At 38.3% G+C, this 21,845-nt stretch overlaps 1 protein-coding gene across 4 annotated transcripts; it reads left to right on the forward strand.

Moving 5' to 3' along the window:
- Positions 1 to 4,956: 4,956 nt before the first annotated feature.
- On the forward strand, positions 4,957 to 17,378 carry cxcr3.1 (chemokine (C-X-C motif) receptor 3, tandem duplicate 1). 4 transcript variants are annotated; one of them, XM_067403673.1, is made up of 6 exons: positions 4,957 to 4,982; positions 5,586 to 5,619; positions 8,501 to 8,536; positions 9,984 to 10,026; positions 10,368 to 10,754; positions 15,125 to 17,378. In XM_067403673.1, exons 4-6 carry the CDS (start codon positions 10,021 to 10,023, stop codon positions 15,863 to 15,865), a joined length of 1,134 nt encoding a protein of 377 aa, XP_067259774.1. In that variant the 5' UTR covers positions 4,957 to 4,982; positions 5,586 to 5,619; positions 8,501 to 8,536; positions 9,984 to 10,020; the 3' UTR covers positions 15,866 to 17,378. The 4 variants fall into 4 exon arrangements, with proteins under 4 accessions (XP_067259774.1, XP_067259765.1, XP_067259747.1 ...); XM_067403664.1 differs by lacking the exons at positions 4,957 to 4,982; positions 9,984 to 10,026 and having other exon boundaries at positions 5,601 to 5,619; XM_067403646.1 differs by lacking the exons at positions 4,957 to 4,982; positions 5,586 to 5,619 and having other exon boundaries at positions 7,453 to 8,536.
- Positions 17,379 to 21,845: the final 4,467 nt, after the last annotated feature.

Below are 21,845 nucleotides of genomic sequence, written 5' to 3' on the forward strand. Positions count from 1 at the left end.
ACCGAATGAATTCCCACATCTGACCAGAAGATGGCGCCAGCAGCATTTTTTTTCTGCATGCATTTTGCGGAAGAACATTGCTTTGGTTGTGCTTCATCTCTGGGTGATTGTGCAAAACATTCAGTTTAAATGGACAGGATGCTGACTAGCTGATGATGTTACTGTAGCTATAATTACCATTAAAAGACACGACACTTCCTTGAAAAAACAAAAACAAAAATTCCAGCACAGCTCTACAACAACCATTATGAAATGACCCCTCACAATATAAATAATGCTTTACAATGAACACTGTTAAGTAGCCTAATAAAAACACAGTTGCTTTTACAACATTACAAATCCCTCAGTTCTCGCTGTCTTAGAAAAGCCAAGCCAATGTTAATTTTCATTTTATTATAAGCTCTGTAGCATTGTTTATGGATATTATTATACACAATTTCCTGCAAAACCATCCTGACAGCTCTACAAACACTTATGAAAGGCTTACCATAGTAAATCAGGGTAAGACAAAAACATATTTTGGAAGAAGGATTGATAATGTATTGACTGATTATTTAAATTTTGTTAATTTGGAGCAAAAAAAAAAAATTCTTAGTGAACTTTTAAATAAATTGAGTACAAAAATTCTCTCAATCCAAAAAATCTTTCACCATTTATCATTCCAAAATCTTTCTTCTATACTTTCTTCTAGCCCATTTTGGAATAAATATTCCTTTGAAAATATCAATGTGCAACACTAGTGAAAGACCACAGATTATACCACAGATAAAGACCACAGTTAGGGAAGTCATGGCCTATTGGTAACCCGTTTCAATTCTCAATAACAGCAGGAAATGACTAATGTGCATTAACTGGATGGGTTAAATGCAAATTATACCATACTTGGCCTTCACAGGCCACCCACCCACCCACACACACAAATACTGTGTTTGTCTATATTGTGTTTGTGAGCAATAGTGCTTGATATCTTGCGTTATGTGATTCTCAGTGAACTTTAGATTTTCTTCAAGGGAAAAGATCCATCAACACTCATATTCCCTTGACATGATACTACGATAATACCAACATTTGTTAACATGCCTACAAGTAGTGAATTTGAGTAAATCTGTACTTTATATCAAGGGTGCTCAATGGAGACCTACTGTACCAAGCTGAATATCTGTATTTTATTTTATTTATTTAGTTTAACTCGAATGGGAACTATGCAACTCCTTCAGTAAGAAGAAATAAATCATATGCATTATGCAAAGTTTTTGTAGGAAGTTCAAGAGTTAACATACTTACCGTATGCTCTGCGAAAGGGGCCAGGGGCTTAAGAAAAAAATGATATTTCCTGTCTACAGGTTTTTTTTCTTTTCTTTTCTAGCACAGCACAGGAAACCACAGAGGTGTAGCGGGCACAGAAACTCAAGAAAGACTCAAATGTTTTTTTTTTTTTTGTTTGTTTTTTTTTTTTACAGATGTCACTTTTGTCACAGTAACAGTCACCTTGAGAGACAGAGCAAAATACACGCATCACTTGACAGAGGTTTAAAACACAGGTCAGAATGTGGAGAAACAGTTGTGCGGTCATACTCACTGCCACAGTTTCTCTATCCCACCTCTCAAAATGGGTGAGAACGTGGTAATGTGGTGGTGTGCATCTTCTATTCATCTTGTATATCTAGGAAGTGAAGGGGTTTTGAATTATCAATGTGGCAGTGTTGTTGCCGTTGTTTCTATGATTGTATTTTAAATTTAAATTTGTCTGAAACGGCATTTCCTGACAATCGTCAGAATCATTCAGCTGTCAATCAAATAAACATCATAAAATATTTAATAACCAAACCCATTTCCTATAAAGATAGATAAACAGCAGGTTGCTCTTAGCCTCAGCAATTCCCTCTCTTTCCACTTCCCTAAAATCTTTTTTTTAAAAAGCCATTCTTCATGATTTGTCAGGGGTCTTGCTGTTGCACCCAACCTCTTACAGCTTTTGTCATGTGCCTAACTACTATAAAAACAGCATTATTCTCTGAGCAGCAAAAAAGAAGGTGTCAGGATACCATGACAATATTGATAAACAAGAGTAACAATTATATGAGAGTCTTGTTATAGAAGTAGTGCAGTGTCATGAAAGTTACTTTTTGTCTTAGTATTCTCAGTTCCTCAAATGAAACAAAACCATGGCAACAACACCTGCTGCATTCAATATTATTTTGTTTTACATATTAACAGAACAGCCCATACTGACATGATATTGTTACTGGAAAACAAGAATATATATAGAAAACTACAACATTACATGAAATTGCTTTATATATTAATTCACAAGAAATAAAAATATGCATTTTTATTAACCCTCCCTATAGTCTTAGTCAAGTCTTGCTGTTACATGACCAATTTTCCCCCCGACAATTGATCATAAATATTAACCTAATAATTACTCATTTCCTAGTTCATATTTCACTCATTTTTTGTTTGCAAAGTCAAACAGTCCAAAAAGATATAAAGTTAAAATCACGTTTATGTAAATGAGATTTGAAATAAAGGGCCAAAGAGACCCTGAGCTGCACATACGGGTTATGTTTTTTTTTTTTTTTTTTTTTTTTTTCTATTCTTATTCTTGGTCTTACAAATACCGCAGAGATTACTGACACAGAAGTAAAGTATCTACTGACTCAACAGAAACGCAATCCAAAAATAGATGTCATCAGTAGCCTTGAGTTTACTAACATTTATTTGTTTTATGTATAGACAATACTACCACATATATCCTTGGTATTTGAATTCAATAGAAAAATAGAAACAAACATTTGAACACACACAAATTTGATTTCCATAATTTGTTGCTGAAAAGTTTCAGCTACAAACTAGGTCAGACTTCCTCTGACTGCATGTTTAATTACTCAAATGTTGCTACTGCTAAAGAGGTCAGTTAGTGGTAGCAAACACCATGTTAGATGCCTGTGTACAGTAGGCCTAAATTATGTCTCATCTGAGCATGCTTCCACTACCTTTTTAAAGGGATAGTTCACCCAAAAATTTAAATTCTGTCATCATTTACTTGCCATTCCAACCCTGTATAACTTTTTTTTTCTTTCTGTGAAACAATAATACGATATTTTTATTTTATTTATTTATTATTATTTTTTTTTGTACCAGGGCAGTTTCCTCACAGAAAGCAGTGCCTCCACAAAAAATTGGATGAGAAAATAATCATTAAAAAAAATAAAATAAATAAAAGAACATAATTATTAGAAAATATGATATTACAAAGTGTATAAATTACTTGTTTTTCTAAAGTGACACTGTCCGAAAGCAACAGCAGCAGTTAAAGTTACAATGTGAAGCAGCATCTCTCTTGCCTCCCCTGAGCCCATTGAGTTTTGCATGCCGTGGGTTTGTTGGGGGGGTAATTGAAAATGAATAGGCAAAACTCTTGGCTGTTCAAGCAATAAATGTTGTTTTTGTGCACGCGTTCTGTGTCTGCAAATCAGTCTGAATTAACAAATAATGGTGAAGACTAATTCAAAAGTAAGTAAACAATTTGCCCACTTAAATATCTCCACTTGATGTCACGTCAAAATTAATTGAAAACATGATCTATGAGATTTTTAGTGAGGAACCACCTTGGTGAAATTAAAAGTACTTTTATAGGTCCAAGATCATCATGACACTTGCAGTGTTTACCAAGCTTTGATCACTGATGATCCAAAAATAATCTGACTATTAAAAAGAACATCTGAACATCAGTTCACAAATAAAATATACATGAAATATGAAATGTGCTACTGCGTTCTTATAGTTATTTTGGATTAAATGTAAAAATGCCTAAAAGGCACTAACTTGATGAGAAATATAATTGGTTTTAATAAATAGAACATAATTGTTAATGTAAAAATACAAAATAATAACTATTCTTAATTTATTTATTTAACCTGGAAAACATGTCAACAGTAAGTGTAACTGCACCATGAATTTACATTGGATTAAAAAATGTATAAAGCAGTGAGGCCTCTTCATTTCAGAACACCACTGCATGCTATTGCTTTGTTGGGGAAAGCAGGTCAAGAATAGAAGTGAAATATTATGACATTCCCCATTGGCAGAGCATGATGCAACATTTAAGAATCATTTTGTAACTTGTTATATGATCTAATAAAAAAAAGGAGAATATAAAATATTTTGTCAAAGAAATAAAATGATCAACCTTTTCCATATAAAATAATGGCATTTTTATTAATAAAAAAAGAAGCAATTTTTGGAGTTTGACAATGAACACTGCAAAACGCAGCTATTGCATAATTCAAAATAATGTGGTCAAATAGGAATAGGTGAAGAAACACATTTACACCTTCAGAAAAACACTTAGCACGAGCTTACCATGACACACCCCTCCCTCCACACACACCTCTCACAGAACAGGACACAAAGAGAACGCTTTACATTTCTTTTTTAAATTTCTAAACATTGAATATTGACTCTCAGCCTCATGGTTTCTCAACAAAACGTTATGAACTAAACTAAATAAAAACCATCCCTTTTAGGTACTGTATTTTAAAGATGATTTTGTAATCCAAATTAGCTTTAGTGATATTTAGGAAAGGGTTTAAACAATTTTTTTCATGCGTGTTCAATGAAACATAAACAGCACCTTAAGACACTAACAGTTTACAGGAGACAGACAATTAAGGTCACAGTTCTAATAACTTAGGACATTAAAGAGACCTTTCTAACTCTGAAAAACAGTAGGAGAAAGATGCCTAGGGGTCTCTGATCACCTGTGAGAACATGCCATAGATCTGCTGCAGGAGACATGAGGACTGCAGATGTGAACAGAGCAACAAACTGCAAGGTCTGTAATGTAAGACAGCGCTAAAGGGAGACAGGAAGGACAGCTGATCGTCCTTGCAGTTCCAAACCACGTGTAACTATATGTGTCCCTAGATGTGTTCGAGAACTTTGGTGAGAAAGTGGAGCACATTTCACAGCAAGAACTGGTAAATCTGACTGCTACTAATTCCATTTCTGTTCATCTAATTTGTTCAGTTTATGTCTCAGTTGTTGAATTGTTTTATGTTCATACAAATATTTACACTTTTCAAGAAATTTGCTGGGGAAAAAAATAGTTTAAAGTGAAAGGACGTTTCTTTTTTGCTGAGTTTATATGTGAATGACATCACTAATGTCCTAGAATAGCTAGTGGCCAGTGTTAATAGCTAACCTGATGTGTCTTCTGCTAGTTAGCTAAGCATTATCTGTGATTGGAGATTAAAATGATAGCAGTCATTTTAAATAAACACTAAAAACTGAGATGAAAAATTAACTTCAAATAAGATATTTACTTTTGCTATCATTTTCAGCTATATCTTCCAAATATTTTTGAATTTTGATCAGTCATGGCCTAATGCTTAGAGAGTAGGACTTGTAACCCAAAGGTTGTGGGTTCAAGTCTCTTTATACTGGCAGGAAGAACAACTAGTAAGTACACTAAGCTTTGTCTGTTACAACTATCCTTACTTGGGGTACAACTTTCCCCTATGGTAACCAAAATACATTGGTTTCTAACAATTCTTCAAAATATCTTCTTTTGTGTTCCACAGAAGAATAAAATCACAGGTTTAGAATGACATGAGGGTGAGTAAATGGTAGAAATGTCATTTTTGGGTGAGTGCACTGTAAAAAAGAATTATTGGTTTAACTTAAAAAAAGTAAGTTACCTGGTTGCCTTAAAATTTTGAATTCATTGAAATAAAAAATTTGAGTTAATACAATGAAGGTGATTAATTTAATCAACAGAAACTCAAAATATGATGTTATCTGAACCACATTAATTATTGAAGTTGATTTGACAAAAGAAAAATGTTGCGGTACAAATCATGAAAATAATTTTTACAGTGTGGGCAGCAGTATGTTTAAAGAGTCTTTTTAAATGGCTTTGAACATATTGGAATGTTTTATCAATCAGATAAGAAAACCATTGTAGAAATAGTTTGAATAATTAAAAAGCCAGAAGTGTTTTGTAAACCTTATGGCCTGCATGACTGTAACAACTTTCACAAGGTCAGAAGCACTGGAGAAGGTCATGTGAACCAAGTATTTTGCCAAGTTAGGGTATTTCCAGGACACTGCAGGTGGTTGTAAGAATAAAATCATTACCATGAAATGAAGTGAAGATGTCATGGGGAGGGTTTCCTCCTCTGGGAAGGAGCCAGGTGATTGTTTGGAACAGATGTGGTGAACTTTGAAGTGGCTAAGTATTGCAAAATAGCAAATAAGAAAAAGGTATAAGAATGGCTCTCTGGCCAGAGACACACTCAGATGTCCTGCAGACATCTCGGCTTTGTTGCCTATAGGAACTGCAGCATTAGAGTTATATTTACTCAAGTACTCAAGAATGAAAATTTCTAAAGTCATTGTTGAAAAAACAGCACATGCTTGTTAGGTACGTTTTGAAGCATAGCAGCTGGTTTGAGTTGGTTTAAGCTGGTCCTTAATTGGTCCTTACTGGTCATGAGCTGATTTAAGCTGATCAAGTGCTGGTCCTAAGCCACTGTAAAGAAGTAAAAAAAAAAAAAATAACGGCAGCTGTGGTTGCCAGAACTGTAACAACATTCTGTCAAATTTACAGTAAAAAACATTTCGTTAACTGATATAATGTTAATTTACCAACCTAATGAAGTACTAATGTCTGTTTTGTACCTTTGTAATACACTGACAACCACCAAACACAGTGGTGATGAGAGTCACATGATGAATCAAAGTTCATCACAAGCAGCTTTTCCAAAAGCTGAGGAGGACAATACTAATATATAGAAGGTGAACAGTGTCATTCACACAAACACTAAACACCATCATGGTAACACACATGAAATTTTAAAAATGCAATAAACATTAATTTAACAACATTAGATGTCACGCAGGGCATTGTGGGAATGCCAATTTATGTTTTTTCATTGTAAATTATAAAATGACTTATTTTTCACTTCCAAAAACTGTAATGCTTAACGGTATTTAATCGTAATATTACATTAAAATGTACCGTTAGATCTATTACAGTTATTCACCGTATAGTACGGAAACTTTCTGTAAACCAATTAACTGTTTTTCACCGTAGCATTTTTACAGTCTTTTACTGTTAAAATCACGGTCATTTTTGTTTACAGTGCTCAGGACCAGCTTATAACCAGCTCATGACCAACTAAAGACCAGCTTAAAGCATTCCTATGTCTCTTTTTGAATTATATTTGTACCACGGGTGGTACAGTGGAATGTTAAGGGGACAAACCAGTTCAAACCAGTTGCCATGCTTCAAAACATGCCTAAACAGCATATGCTGTTTTTTTCAACAGAGGTGACATTTCCTTATGTCACTTACATAACAGAATGTTGCCCCAAAAGTCCAATGAGAAGTTTTTGGTTGGTGTGGGCTGGTATTTTAAGGTCTGAGGCTGTTTTCTATGGTCATGAGGTTTGCAAGTACAACAAAAATTGACAGGTGGTACCTCTTATCCCCATGTGCAACTTCAACTGTATTTGACATATAGGCCTACTGCCTATTTAAGAATTGAATATTTTGTCAAGATTACCATTCTTTATCTGAACCGCACATCTGATCTGTCTTTAGCTCTCTCTATATCTATGCTCATCATCTCCCAGTTCCCTTTTCTTTTACATAAAAGTACTCTGCCAGATTTCTCTTCTCTATTCTCCTTCAAACTTTTTCATTTGTAGCTTTCACTTGACTAATAGTGACAAGTAACCTGACACTAACAAAATCTCTGCACCTATAAGGTAGAAAACCAAAACCAGATAACAAAAAGTACAAATGAATATACGTGAGCAGCGATGTGTGCAAGTGAGAATGACAAAAAAACTGAAGAACAGGACGTGGTGTAAAGGTGTGAAAAAAACATCCCGTTGCATGAGCATCTGTGACATAAGGATGAAACATGATGGAACAAAAGAAGTTTTACTTTGCAAGAATTACTTTTACAAAATCAGCAACTTCATACTGATGGAAAATAAACATAAACTTGATATATTTGTAACACAAAAACAGATAACTGGTGATAAAATATCAAAGCTGGTCTGATTTTATTGTTTTATGATTTAAATGTTGAAAAAAGACTTACAAATTACATATACATAAGACTGAAATATTGTCAATTAGCATACATAACTACAATTACAATTTCTCTGTAGTTGTAGTTTGCTAGACAACATAATCTAGAAGAATGACAAACAATAACTAATGTAATGAACCATTAATGTTTGTCAGCCTATCATGCATCATATTTCTGCATTTCCCAGAGCATCACATTTCATTGAGAAGGCAAAATGAACATTTGAAATAGAATTGTGAATGAGTGCAACTGATCGTTATCATATTTCCTCTTTTAAACCCTGGTGCTCCCTTGCCACTTGTCTCCTCCTCCTCTGTCTCTCTTCTGCTCATCTGCATGCCGTGACCTTAAGGTCTATTAATGTGTAACTCTCAATGTGTCAATCATTTCAGTGCCTCTCGACCACTGCGAGTCCTACATTTACACAGGTACGTTTTCTTCCTTCCAGACCTTGTTCTTTTATGGTTGTGATCTCCATCCATCATAACCACAGATCGGTCACATTGTATCATTGCTCAAATGAATGTTTAATTGTTGTATTAATTTTACATTTGAAGATGATCAGTGATCAACCAATTTTATTTATTTATTATTGGATTTATTTCTTGCTATAATATTTTGTGCATTTCGCTTTTGTGTGTTTCGAATTACTTCCAATTACTTTAATGATTACAATTGATTACAATTACAATGAATGATTTTAAGATTTTGATATTAAAAGTTAAACAGACTGACATTATTGCAACTGCATGATGATACATGAGGGGAAATACCAGGGGGTGACAAATATCACCTCTAGAGTTTTCAGGTTTCAATTACAGACATTCAGCACATTATTGTAAATAACATGGTTTCGCATAAAGCGTAGGGTTCAGGACACTATAAGTTTTGAAAGGGGGGTTATCGCAAACATTTTAGGGTCAACAAAAAACGCTCATTGCACAGTTCTTAAAAGCGCCATCTTTTCTTAGTGTGAAAAACATTTTAATAATCTAAAGAAATGTTTTTCACTATAAAAGAACTTTTTGGGGAATGCAAAGGTTCCAAAAATATACCTGTAAAATAACAGAAAAAGTACTGGCAACTTATTTTACGACAACTTTACGGACAATTCCTTTTACCCTAAACACAACGCAATGAAGTTCAAAATTCTACACTTGTAAAAAATATATATGGAAAATTCCATTATATTATTACAGTACATTGTGCCCTATTTTTACAGATTTTTTTAGAGTGTGGAATCATTGACGCCAATAAAGAAGCTTTATTTTTAAGAGCGTGCCCAAACTACCCAGTCTCATTTTCAATGAAATGGTGCTTTTACTAGGAACGTCCACTCAGGAAGGTGTAAGACTGATACATCAGCAACAAACCTGAAGGTCATAGTTGATTCAGCTTAGTTTCATCAATGATAAGAATCTGAATTGCATTATGACAGATAGACATCAGCGATGAATGCGCTTTGTGGCCAATGTGGTTTTTCATTTTCTCTTATCTGTTCAGTTGAGTGATTCACATAATCTGTGAATATGAAAACACCTGATTTGAAAAATTCAGTTGCAAAAGCCGCTGTAACTTCACTTATAAAATCCTGAATTTTGCTCCTGTAAAGATATGAATATATGAAACGGCTCTGAATGATTCCTAATATATACAGCAATATACAACATTCTGTCATCATTTACATCTTGTTTCAAATCTGTAGAAAAATTCTTTCAGAGAAACACAGAAGAAGCTATTTTTATGAATGTTTAAATTGTTTTGTCCATACAATAAAGGTCAGTGGGGTTCAAAAAACATTTGACCCTACCTTCATTTTATGGACAAAACAAACAAACAAACAAAAGACAGAACATCTTATTTTGTGTTCTATAGAAGCAAAAAAAACACGGTCGCACGGTCATACAGCGACATGAGGGTGAGTAAATGATGACATTTTTATTTTTGGGCAAAGGACCCCTTTAATTTGAGCTTGTGTCTGCCATGATATCTCATCATTGCCCCCTTCTGGTCAAAACACGTTGTTTCAGCAAAGTAAAATGTAAGGCTAAATTGAAACTTTACCCTCAGACTTTAAATCGCACATTCAGACAAAATGCTGCCAAACACAAAACAGCACATTCACTAGTTTAACATCTCACACTTAAAACACTGATTAATCATAGACACTCATGAAATTATTGTATAGCTAACTAAATAAATACATGCTATACTGAATTATAGAAATAGATACTAATTCTAATATATGTTTCTCTGCAGACAATGAATTTTGATACAAAGATGACCTTCACACTGGATGCCCTTGGCTTTACTGCTGATTACAATGACAGCTACAGTGAGATTTATGAAGACGGCTGCTGTGGTGAAGGACTTGTGTGTGATCAGGAGTCTAGCATGCACTTTGATTCCATTTTTATTCCGGTCCTTTACTCTCTGGCGCTGGTAGTGGGGCTGGTAGGAAATGGGCTGGTTCTGGTGGTAATGTGGAAGAAAAGGGTGAGCTTGAACGTGACAGACATCTTCATCCTTCACCTGTGCTTAGCAGACACTCTGCTGCTGCTGACGCTGCCCTTCTGGGCTGTAGAGGCAGTGAAGGGGTGGATCTTTGGCACAGCGCTCTGCAAACTGAATGGAGCTCTGTTCAAGGTGGGCAAAATCTCTGAGGCCAAGAAGTTTTGGCGGGAGTTTTTATGGCAGTAACATTTATAAAATCAATTGGTCCATTGCTTCTCAATTTTATTGCCTATATTCAGTGATAGAACTGAATGAATTACAATAAATTCTATTATAGACATTCACACTGGTAACCTAAAAATTATAACATCTAAATAAATGGTCAAAAATATTATTTAATATTGCTGAATCAACATAAATGCATTAATTTATACTAACAAAATGAATTTTTATGGGTTAAATTAAGCAAAAAAAAAAAAAAAAAAAAACCCTTGTTACACAGAAGAAAACCTTACTACTACTATTATTGTAGCATGGAGACTGTGCCATTATGCTCATTGTTTCTCTTTGGGTCAATGAAAAAGCTGACTAAATTGGCCAAAATATTCTTCTTCAAAATCATTTATTTATTGCAATATTTTTTAAGTTGTTTACAGCCAAGTCACCAAAATACGATGAATACACATTGAACAAAACCCAACACACAACAGTAAATCTATTAGCCTTATTGCAGTTCACATATTCGTATCACAATGTTAGTTGTTGTTGGTGTGGGTGACTTAGTATCCAACAAACTTTTGCAAACAAGCTAGGTAACATTATAATCACTAAAACAGATTTACAGAAAAAAAATCATCAGTTATATACAGTGGCGTACCGCAAGTCTGTGATATTCAGTAATTTCGATCGGTGCATCAAATGATGTAGGCCTAAACTAAATGCATGTAGTTACAGTAAAAGAATAAAGAAATAACTAGACTTATTGGCTAGGCTACATTTGGAAAAGAACTTCAGACATTCCGGTAGCTGACCATTATCAGAGCTGGCGATGGGGTAAATGTTTGGGCAATATATAATAATATAAATAACAATAATAATGTCTCAGCAAAGACCGAACATATTCATTTGTCTCGGCACACATCCGCTAACAGTAACACAGCGCATCAAAGCTTGCTGTTGTCTTGCCTACCTTACAAACGGCGCTGGAAACAACAGTGATGAATTTTTCCCCCTTTTGTGGTAATTTAGCACTATTTTCTATGATCTTCTGCTTGGATTTTTGGGCTTCACTTGGATGCTTTATTTTCATCTTTAGTCAATTTGAGTTCAGTTCTAAAAAAAAAAAAAAAAAAAAAAAAAAGCAAAGGCTATAAAGTTGTCTAGCCTAAATAGGTGAATCTGCGACGGGGCCCATCATAGGGTGGGGGCCCCCACGCACCGCGGGGGCTGCGGGGGTGTCCCGTACGCCACTGGTTATATATAATTATTAGTGATGGGTGATCTCAAAACACTGCTTCATGAATCTTTTGTTTCGAATCAGTGATTCGGAGCGTGTATCAAACTGCCAAAGTCACGTGATTTTAGTAAACGAGGCTTCATTACGTCATCACTGTTTCGAAACATTTCAAAACAGTTCGAAATTTCAATGGTTCACCGATAGAGGGCGATGATAAAGTGAACCCATGAATCATGTAGATTCACTGAGAACTATTGAACAAGTGTCTATGGGTTTTACCTGATCTCTGATCAGTTTTATACATTTGTAGATGTTTTAATTAGACATTAGAATAATTAAAATGAATAATGGTAGTTATTAATCTCTTATTGGCCTGTTAAGCTTGAGCCATGGAACAGAGAAACAAGAACTGCAAATTGATAAAAGAACACATATTATACTGACACTCTATATTTAATCGTATTAGATGATTAGTTAATTGCATTTGATCGATTTTACTTTCAATAATGATTTTGCAATACATTTGTTAAAGGGTATTTTTAATGCACGCTTGGCCTGTGTTTTGTTGCATTTACACTGTTCTGACCACTAGGGGTCACCATGAAGACGGGTGTCAGATTGTTTCGAAGCCTCGACACATTACGGCACATTTGCTTCAAATGCTTCAGTGTTTCACGAAGCCTCGATTTGCCCATCACTAATAATTATAACTAATTACTCATCGTCAGTATTAAAGATAAAATAATCACTTCATCCGATGTTTTTGAATAAAATATCCTTGACAGCTTACTTACTGGAACTCTTCTCAACTAACTAACTTGTCTGAAGAACTGTTCTCTTCCGCCGGCGCCGCCAGCGGTGGACCAAACCACTGTGAGGCAAGGGAGGTGTGACTCAAAATGTTTCTAAACTTAAAGGTAGGGTAGGTAAGAACTGTATGAAAATTTTTTTTTTAAAATGTGTTTAAACTTTATTTATATATCAATACATAATTAAAATGTAAGTACTCTGAAAAAGAAAGTATAAAAATCGAGTGTCTGTAGACCTCTCACGACTGTTTTAAAGACAGCTCATTATTTCTATTCACTCCACCCCCTCCCTTCTGGGCTCCTTCCAAAGCCACGCCCCCAAAACACATGAACGCGCGACTCCGACCACTGAGCTGGAAGACGCATTATTTACCTGAGACGAGCGGAGAGGAAGGAGCACAGTGCATGACATCATGTCAGAATCACATGTAATAAAAATAACTTTATAATTATGAAGATAAACAAACAAGATGTATTTTAGTACTCACTAATCAAGCTAGCATATTGATATTGGTAAAGTTTAAAATATATATTTTTTTGAATCGCTAACGAGCTAGTTATGTAGAAGGCAAAGCTAAAAACAGGTTGCATGATACACGTTTTTCCATTACCATCATTTACACTGTGAAAAATGACAATAAAAACAGATAAACATGTTGATAGTTATAAAAACTGTCACTTGTTCACTGAACGACACAACATACAAGTCTCACCGGTCAGAAAGCGACTCCGAGACAATAGTGGATACAGGTGGTGGTGGCATTGTAAATCCACTTTTCAATGGTGTGGACGTTGATATGTCTTTCTCATAACTAATAAAACAAATTATACAAATCAACACAACAATTACATCACATTTATAAAATGTCTTGATTACAGATAAACAGAGTAACAAACACACAAATATCAACTCACAACTGCATTGCAGACACAAAATAATAACACACACATACAACAAAGTGTGTACAACACACACAGATACAAGATAAAGACATCAGTAAACATAGGTAGAGAATATAAAAACAAAACAAAGGCGAAAAAAACGTGCAGGTAAACTTACAAGTGAACATGGTAAAAGAGTTAGACAGAGGGTAAATATAGTTCTAAGAAAAGTTCCTAGATGCGGAGTAACGTTAGGCCTACTATCTGTTAAACATGTGTTTAGTTATCTAAAGCAAAATTATGCACAATTCAACACTATAGCCATCATCTTGAGCTAGGCTATAGATTATTTATCGTCTCTACTACGGCTCGCTAAGTAATGTTATGTTAGCTATATTACGCAGCTACGTGTGCTAATGACACATGCTTCATGAAAAAATAAACAAAAAAATATGTACGATTAAAATACAAAAAGAAAGATTTACCTGTCCAGCAGAAATAAGGCCATCAACGAGTCACTTTTCAGCCCCTTGAGTTCCCTCAGTTCTCGCCATCGCTGGAAAGCCACGCCGATATTAACTCTTGTTTTATTTCTTTGTTTATCCAAAATGTTTTTGTTCCTTGCCTTTTCTTGTATTGTTACCGTCTTCCTTTTTTTGCCCGGTTTGCCTTCAGTAACTGCATAGGCCGGTACAGAGAATTCTGCTTGATGTTTCTCTGCCATTGTTTGGTACGTTATTCCTCTTGAATTCCCCAAATCAAACGTGCGCGCGCAAGTGGGCAGGTCATGTGTGGCAAAAGGGTGGTTGCCATGGTTGCGAGAGAGTGACAGCCGCCTAAGCCAATCCTATGTTTCGTCCCGAATGGAAATAATGAGCTGTGTTTAATACAGATTAAACGGTCTAGAGTCAATCGATTTTTATACTCTTTTTATCAGAGTACTTACATTTTAATTATGCATTGAAATATATAGAAAGTTTAAACAAATTTGGAAGAAAGTTGTTAAAAAATTTTTTACCTACACTGCCTTTAAAACGCCCGTTTGCATTTGTATTGCTTTACTACTAACATAATTATTTTAAGAATATATAATTTATTTACAATACTTAGCGTGTTTTTTAATTATATTTTTTGGGGGCACTGGACTGCACTCAGATGGTGGGAGCTAATCTCTGCAGGACATTGGTCCTTCAGGTCCGAGTATGGACACCGCTGGTCTAGCACAATACAAATTTAAAAAAAAAAGAAAGAATATAAATTGAATAAAATAGTAGGCCTAAGTGTTATTATTAATGGTAGTATTAATGATTTAAAGAACCTTTTGACAAATGCAGTTGATTGAGCTTAACTTGTACTGGACCAGGAATATTGCTTTAAGAAAGAATTTCTCTCATTCTCACATCTTTCTCCATCAGATCAATTTCTACTGTGGCATTTTCATGCTTTCCTGCATCAGTCTTGACCGCTACCTGTCCATCGTCCACGCAGTCCAGATGTATTCTCGTAAAAAGCCCATGGTGATTCACTGTTGCTGCCTGATGGTCTGGCTCTTCTGCCTTCTGCTGTCCATTCCTGACTGGAAATTCCTTGTGGCCGTCAAGGACAGCAGACGTCAGGATAAAACAGAATGTGTTCCATTTTACTCCTCTGATCGTGAATCTTGGATGCTTGCCACTCGTCTGCTCTACCATATTTTGGGTTTTGCTATTCCAGCAGTATTGATGCTGTTCTGTTACTCTTGCATCCTCCTGCGGCTGAGACGTGGCTCTCAGGGCATGCAGAAGAAGAGGGCCATCCGTGTCATTGTAGCCCTCGTACTGGCCTTCTTCATCAGCTGGACGCCTTATAACATCACCCTCATGGTTGACACCATACAAAGTAATTTGTTTAATGTGACTGTCAGTCCCATTAACCAAACATCTTGTGAGAGCAAAACAGCATTGGATGTAGCTCTTACAGCAACTTCCACATGGGCCTACTTACACTGCTGCGTCAACCCAGTCCTTTATGCTTTCGTAGGGGTGAAATTTCGCAAGCACTTGCTGGATATGCTGAAACCGCTGGGCTTCACGCTGAAGGGCCCAGCAGGCGTGGTGTCACGGAAAAGCTCTGTATGGTCAGAGTCAGTGGACACCTCTCACACATCTGCCTTCTGAAACATCATATGCCATCAAACCAATTTATGTCATCTTTTTCTGCAACCTTTAACATCTGTATCCATATTATGTCAGAAGAGTATGGCTTTAAATATGCAAGCATTTCCGTTCACACCAAGGATGGTAACTATAACTAGTTTTAATGATCATGATTCATCTGAGAATCATGAAGTCCACACCACAACTATGAAGATAATGACGCAGAGCAACGATATCACTGGAATCACTTTCAGAATGACTTTTCCCAGCTGATTAACGATAAACCCATTAACAGACAATCAGGATCCACCCAACTTCAAAGATTAAGTATATAAGATACATTCTCTAAACCCAGTTTATTGTACATTGATTACTATTAGTATGTCATTCATGGGTTTATCTCCCCCAAAAGTGTAAATATTGAGCCTCTCAGGCACCATTAAAACAATGAGAGCATTCTGCTCAGATCCATCAATCTCTTTCCAGCTCAACTTATAGCGTGAGTTTGGGACATGGCTACTGTAGCAGGCGAAGCCAAAGGGTGTTTAGCTGGAGTGGATGGGACAATGACTGACGCATTACATGGGAAAAGACATTCAGCTTTGGTTACAGAAGCGCAAGCCAAAATTTGGGACTAATTTTGGGACTTATTCTGCCATATTGCACGTTGGACTTTCTCCCATTCTTAAGTAATATGTATGTATATCTAAAGTGATATGTTGGATGGGTTTATTATAAGCGAGGTGCTCGGGTTTGAATTAGCTTCTTCAGTTACTTCCTCATGACACATAGCAACACAGCTTAAAGTATTCCTAATATTTACTTTTATTGAAAATAGCCAACATTTACCCATTGAGACATGCTTTCACAAGCACCCATAAGACCTGTGATGTTCAAGCTGGGGAAGGCGCAACTTGCGAAAGGGGCGTTGGCAAGGTTGTTTGAAAATATGCTTTATCTTTCTAATTCCGCTAGGTGCCACAAGTGTCGCACAAACTACATACTTCACCTTTAAAACAACAGATGACAAAACTGCAGCATATCACTTATAATAAACAGAATATTATCATCCATTAATGTGGACTGTAATATTTATCTTTATTTTTATCTTTATAGTTATCATTCTTGGTGTTAACAGGTCTTTAGTCTCATGACTGTGCTGATTAGCATGCATAAATATAGAGAAGTCTTTTATCTTACATATATTTCTTTTTGCACATGTATTTTTTGCATTTCTCATTTGCATTTTTGCATCCTTATTTGGATCAGACTTTTAAAAAAACAATTATACAATCTGAAGTTCTGGAGTTATTGTATGTAGTGTTTAGAATTGTTCTTAAATGTATTTGTTAATTGTCTTATGTTTTTATTTTTTTACAATGATGTTTTTAAATATAAATAAATTTAAATAAATTTTTAAACATCTTAAAGGCCTACTTGTCATGTAAAGCAAATCAGCAAATGTGTATTTTGGTGCTTACTGTCTTCTTATATTTTGATGTATAACTTTGTTGAACCAATTTGTATAAATAAAATAAAACCTTTATTTCAAATTAGCTTCAATATAAAGGTCATGATATACCCAATGAAGGTCTTCGTTTAGGGGTAAAAATGTAGTTTGAATTCATTTAGATGAGTATGTAAATACAGTATGAGCTGCATGCTTTCCTTACAATAACAAAATAAACACAACAAAAATGACAATAGTGAGAAAACAGTAGTTAAGAAAGCATCTGATCTTAGCAATGTGGATGTTTGCACAAGCTTTGCAATTCAGCACTCCAGTCAGGTAAAGTCACATTTATTTATATAGCATTTTATACAATAGATTAAACCAAAAAGCTTTACAGCATTAAGCATAAAAAACGTAGTGTAAATGTTGCTTTCAATTAGAATTACACTCCAGTTTTTATTACAAAGCAGCTCTCCAGAGTTTATAGGCTCGTTCGACTTCATGCAGCGCTGCACAGACCAATCAGTGTATGACATCAAAGTAGTGCAAGAGCGATTACAGAGCAGACAGCTCCATATGCTTTTGAATCACTCTCGCAGTACTTTGATGTCATACAGCGCCAATCAAAGTCGCACAAGCCTTATGTTTTTTATTCGTAGACGTCTGACCTTGACAGACTCAAAAGTCAACAGAGGAAATGATCCGGAGAAGATTTACACATCAAAGAAGGTGGAGCCCCAGAGTGCACATATCTATTATGTAATTGCCATAGTTTAAAGGTGTTTACCAGATGGAGCAAACTTTTCTGGAAAGTTTGCTTTCACAAACGGTTTCAATCTCCAGAAGCAAACTCCAAGTGAACCTCCTGGTATATTGGGGCAGTTCTATGAAGACATTTAAAAACTAATCAAAGAATCTTGAATTCAATTCTGAATAATACATGAGTCATTCTACGAAACGGGTGCCATTTCCACTTTGCACTTTTCAAAAGTTTCATTAAGAGCAAACTTTTTTTTTTTAAACAAACATACAACTTGAAAGATATGTTAATCCTCAAAAAAAACAACAACACATTTTTCCCACCTCAGGCACAAAATCTTTATTAATATTATCCTTTTTATTCAGGTAAGACAGCCATTCTTGTACCACCCCGTCACGGACAATATGTATGTGTCACGATCACCGTCTGTTCCTGTCAGTTCCCGGACTACATTACCCACAATCCTCCCTGCCAGTCACATGTTCACTCCACACCAATCACCTGTCGCCACATACAGCCATGCACACACTCCTCACTAATCACCACACCCAGCTGCAATACGTTAACAGGACTATAAAGGACTCACACTCACACCAGCAGTTTGCGAAGTCTTGATTCCTTGTGACAATTCTGAGCGTTTCCTTGTTTTCTGTCTGCCTGTGATTGATCTTGCCTGTTCCTGTTTTTTGACCCGTTGCTGCCTGTCCTGACCCTTGCCTTGTATACTGTTCTGCGAATGATATCCGCCTGTCCTGACCATTGCCTGCATCCTGATTACGATCCTGCCTGTCCCTTGCTGTTCTCGTCTGCTCCTGATTGACCCTGCCTGTACGACATTCTTAATAAAGCTTGCATTTGGATCTTACCATGACTCCCGCTTCGTTACAGAAGACTTCGCCGCCACCAAGATCCAGCAGCTTTCCCGGAGGATCTCATTATGGTATGGACATAAATCAATTGCTATTGTGGAGTTCGCAAGGCACGCGATCGTTGGAGGAATATGTGCAGGAGTATCTACACATTGCTTACCTCTCTGATCTTCCGGTCTGTGCACTGATTGACTTTTTTTGTGATGGCGTCAACCAGCCTCTCCAGAATAAATTAAGGCGAGAGGGACCGCGTTCGTCACTCAGCAGCTTTATGGATTATGCATTGTTGACTGTCGGCTCTCCGTTTACTGTGGGTGTCGCGGAGGAATGCGACACCATGGTGAGTCCCGTAATGGCCGCCGCGCCAGGTAACACGCACAAGATGGCGGCTACCATCACAACAGCAACAGTTAATGTCTCTGCTGATCGCCCAGAGCAACGTCACGTCTCCGCTGATCGCCCAGAGCAATGTCACGTCTCCGCTGATCGCTCAGAGTCACGTCACATCTTTAGATCAGTCAGGAAGCTGAGAGGGTTGCGTTCCAGCGTGACTGACCCACCGTTGACTTCGGCACGAGCAGCTGGCATTCCGAAACCAACGCCGGCCGCTTCGCTCTTCAGCCAGCCGGCCGCTTCACACTCCAGCCCGCCGGACACTTCGCTCTCAAGTCAGCCGGTCGCTTCGCTCTCAAGCCAGCCGGTCGCTTCGCTCTCAAGCCAGCCGGTCGCTTCGCTCTCAAGCTCGCCTGTTGCAACGCTCTCAAGCTCGCCTGTTGCAACGCTCTCAAGCTCGCCTGTTGCAACGCTCTCAAGCGACCTGGACGCGATGGACAAGATGGCTGCTTTGCCAGTGCCTACGGGCAAGATGGCCGCCCCTTCGGTGCTCACGGAGGTAGGGGGCGTTCCAGCCATTGAGTCCGCTCCAGAACCCGCTTCAGCCAGTGAGTTTGCTCCAGAGACCGCTCCAGTCGGGGAACCATAGCCTCACTCTCGGAGGAAGAGGAGGAGGAGGAAGAAGGCGTCCTCCTCTCCTCAAGACGCTGACGCCATTCAAGAGGTCGCTGTGGGCCTGGAGACCACTCCAGAGGTCTCTCCTGCTCTGCCCAAGGGTCATGCTCTACCAGCACCGCCTAAGCGTCTTGCCCTGCCGGCGCCTACTGAGCTCCTCGCCCTGCCGGCGCCTACTGAGCTCCTCGCCCTGCCGGCGCCACCTGTGCTCCTCGCCCTGCCGGCGCCACCTGTGCTCCTCGCCCTGTCGGCGCCACCCCATCTTCCAGCCCTGCCGGCGCCACCCCATCTTCCAGCCCTGCCGGCGCCACCCCATCTTCCAGCCCTGCCGGCGCCACCCCATCTTCCAGCCCTGCCGGCGCCACCCCATCTTCCAGCCCTGCCGGCGCCACCCCAGCTTCCAGCCCTGCCGGCGCCACCCCAGCTTCCAGCCCTGCCGGCGCCACCCCAGCTTCCAGCACTGCCAGCGCCACCCAAGCTTTCAGCCCTGCCAGCACCATCCACGCTTCCAGCCCTGCCAGCGCCACCCGAACTCCTTGCCCACGAACCTGCGACGGGCCCCGCTGAAATCCCCAAGAACTTTTTGGGGGGGGGCAGTATACCTAGGGGTGGGGAGCTGGTGGGTGGGGACCCTGCCCAGCCACTGCTGTCAGGGTCATTTATGGACTCATTGCCGTGGTTGCCCAAGCCACCTGACCTGCCGTGGTTGCCCAAGCCACCTGACCTGCCGTGGTTGCCCAAGCCACCTGACCTGCCGTGGTTGCCCAAGCCACCTGACCTGCCGTGGTTGCCCAAGCCACCTGACCTGCCGTGGTTGCCCAAGCCACCTGACCTGCCGTGGTTACCCAGGTCACCTGACCTACCGTGGCCAGTTGTGCCATCTACGGCGCGAGGACGCGCCTTCCGGGAGGGGGACATTATGTCACGATCACCGTCTGTTCCTGTCAGTTCCCGGACTACATTACCCACAATCCTCCCTGCCAGTCACATGTTCACTCCACACCAATCACCTGTCGCCACATACAGCCATGCACACACTCCTCGCTAATCACCACACCCAGCTGCAGTACGTTAACAGGACTATAAAGGACTCACACTCACACCACCAGTTTGCGAAGTCTTGATTCCTTGTGACAATTCTGAGCGTTTCCTTGTTTTCTGTCTGCCTGTGATTGATCTTGCCTGTTCCTGTTTTTTGACCCGTTGCTGCCTGTCCTGACCCTTGCCTTGTATACTGTTCTGCGAATGATATCTGCCTGTCCTGACCATTGCCTGCACCCTGATTACGATCCTGCCTGTCCCTTGCTGTTCTCGTCTGCTCCTGATTGACCCTGCCTGTACGACATTCTTAATAAAGCTTGCATTTGGATCTTACCATGACTCCCGCTTCGTTACAGTATGCCATTGGAGTAGTAAAAGAAGAAATAGATTTTTAAAATCGAATGTTTTCCTAATAGTAAAATGTCCCTTTTTTGGAAACCATCAATAGAAAGTCTGTAATTTATTTATTTTTATTCTTAGATTTTTAATCTTGAAATATGATGGAATACAGTGGCCTCATTGTTTGTACTGAAATAATTAATTCACTGAAAAAATACAAATAAAGTTAAATTTATCTGATTAGTCCACACAACAAGAACATAATTCAACATTAATTTATGTACTATTTCTTTTTCTTTCCATAAACTTTAAACAAAATGACCCTGTGACGGGGTGGTAAATGATGTGACGGGGTGGTATGGACAAAGTGTTTCTCTATATGATCTGCTGGTTTTAAACTTTAAAAACTGGATAAAACAAGTTAGTGTGACGGCCCAGCCAGCAATGACATGTGGGGCCCAGATGAGGGCTTCATGGGCGGCAAATGTGGGCCCCATTATGGGCTTGCACCCGGGATCCACATTGGGGCAA

The sequence above is a fragment of the Chanodichthys erythropterus genome, chromosome 2 (assembly GCF_024489055.1).
Source record: "Chanodichthys erythropterus isolate Z2021 chromosome 2, ASM2448905v1, whole genome shotgun sequence".
NCBI lineage: Eukaryota > Metazoa > Chordata > Actinopteri > Cypriniformes > Xenocyprididae > Chanodichthys > Chanodichthys erythropterus.

What these genes read in the sequence shown, in the direction of transcription:
- cxcr3.1 (XM_067403646.1), top strand. Translation starts at nt 8,469, where the DNA reads ATGTGTAACTCTCAATGTGTCAATCATTTCAGTGCCTCTCGACCACTG. An exon ending in GGTCATACAGCGACATGAGG is followed by an intron (nt 10,027 to 10,367) that starts GTGAGTAAATGA and finishes GTTTCTCTGCAG; the next exon opens with ACAATGAATTTTGATACAAA. An exon ending in TGAATGGAGCTCTGTTCAAG is followed by an intron (nt 10,755 to 15,124) that starts GTGGGCAAAATC and finishes TTTCTCCATCAG; the next exon opens with ATCAATTTCTACTGTGGCAT.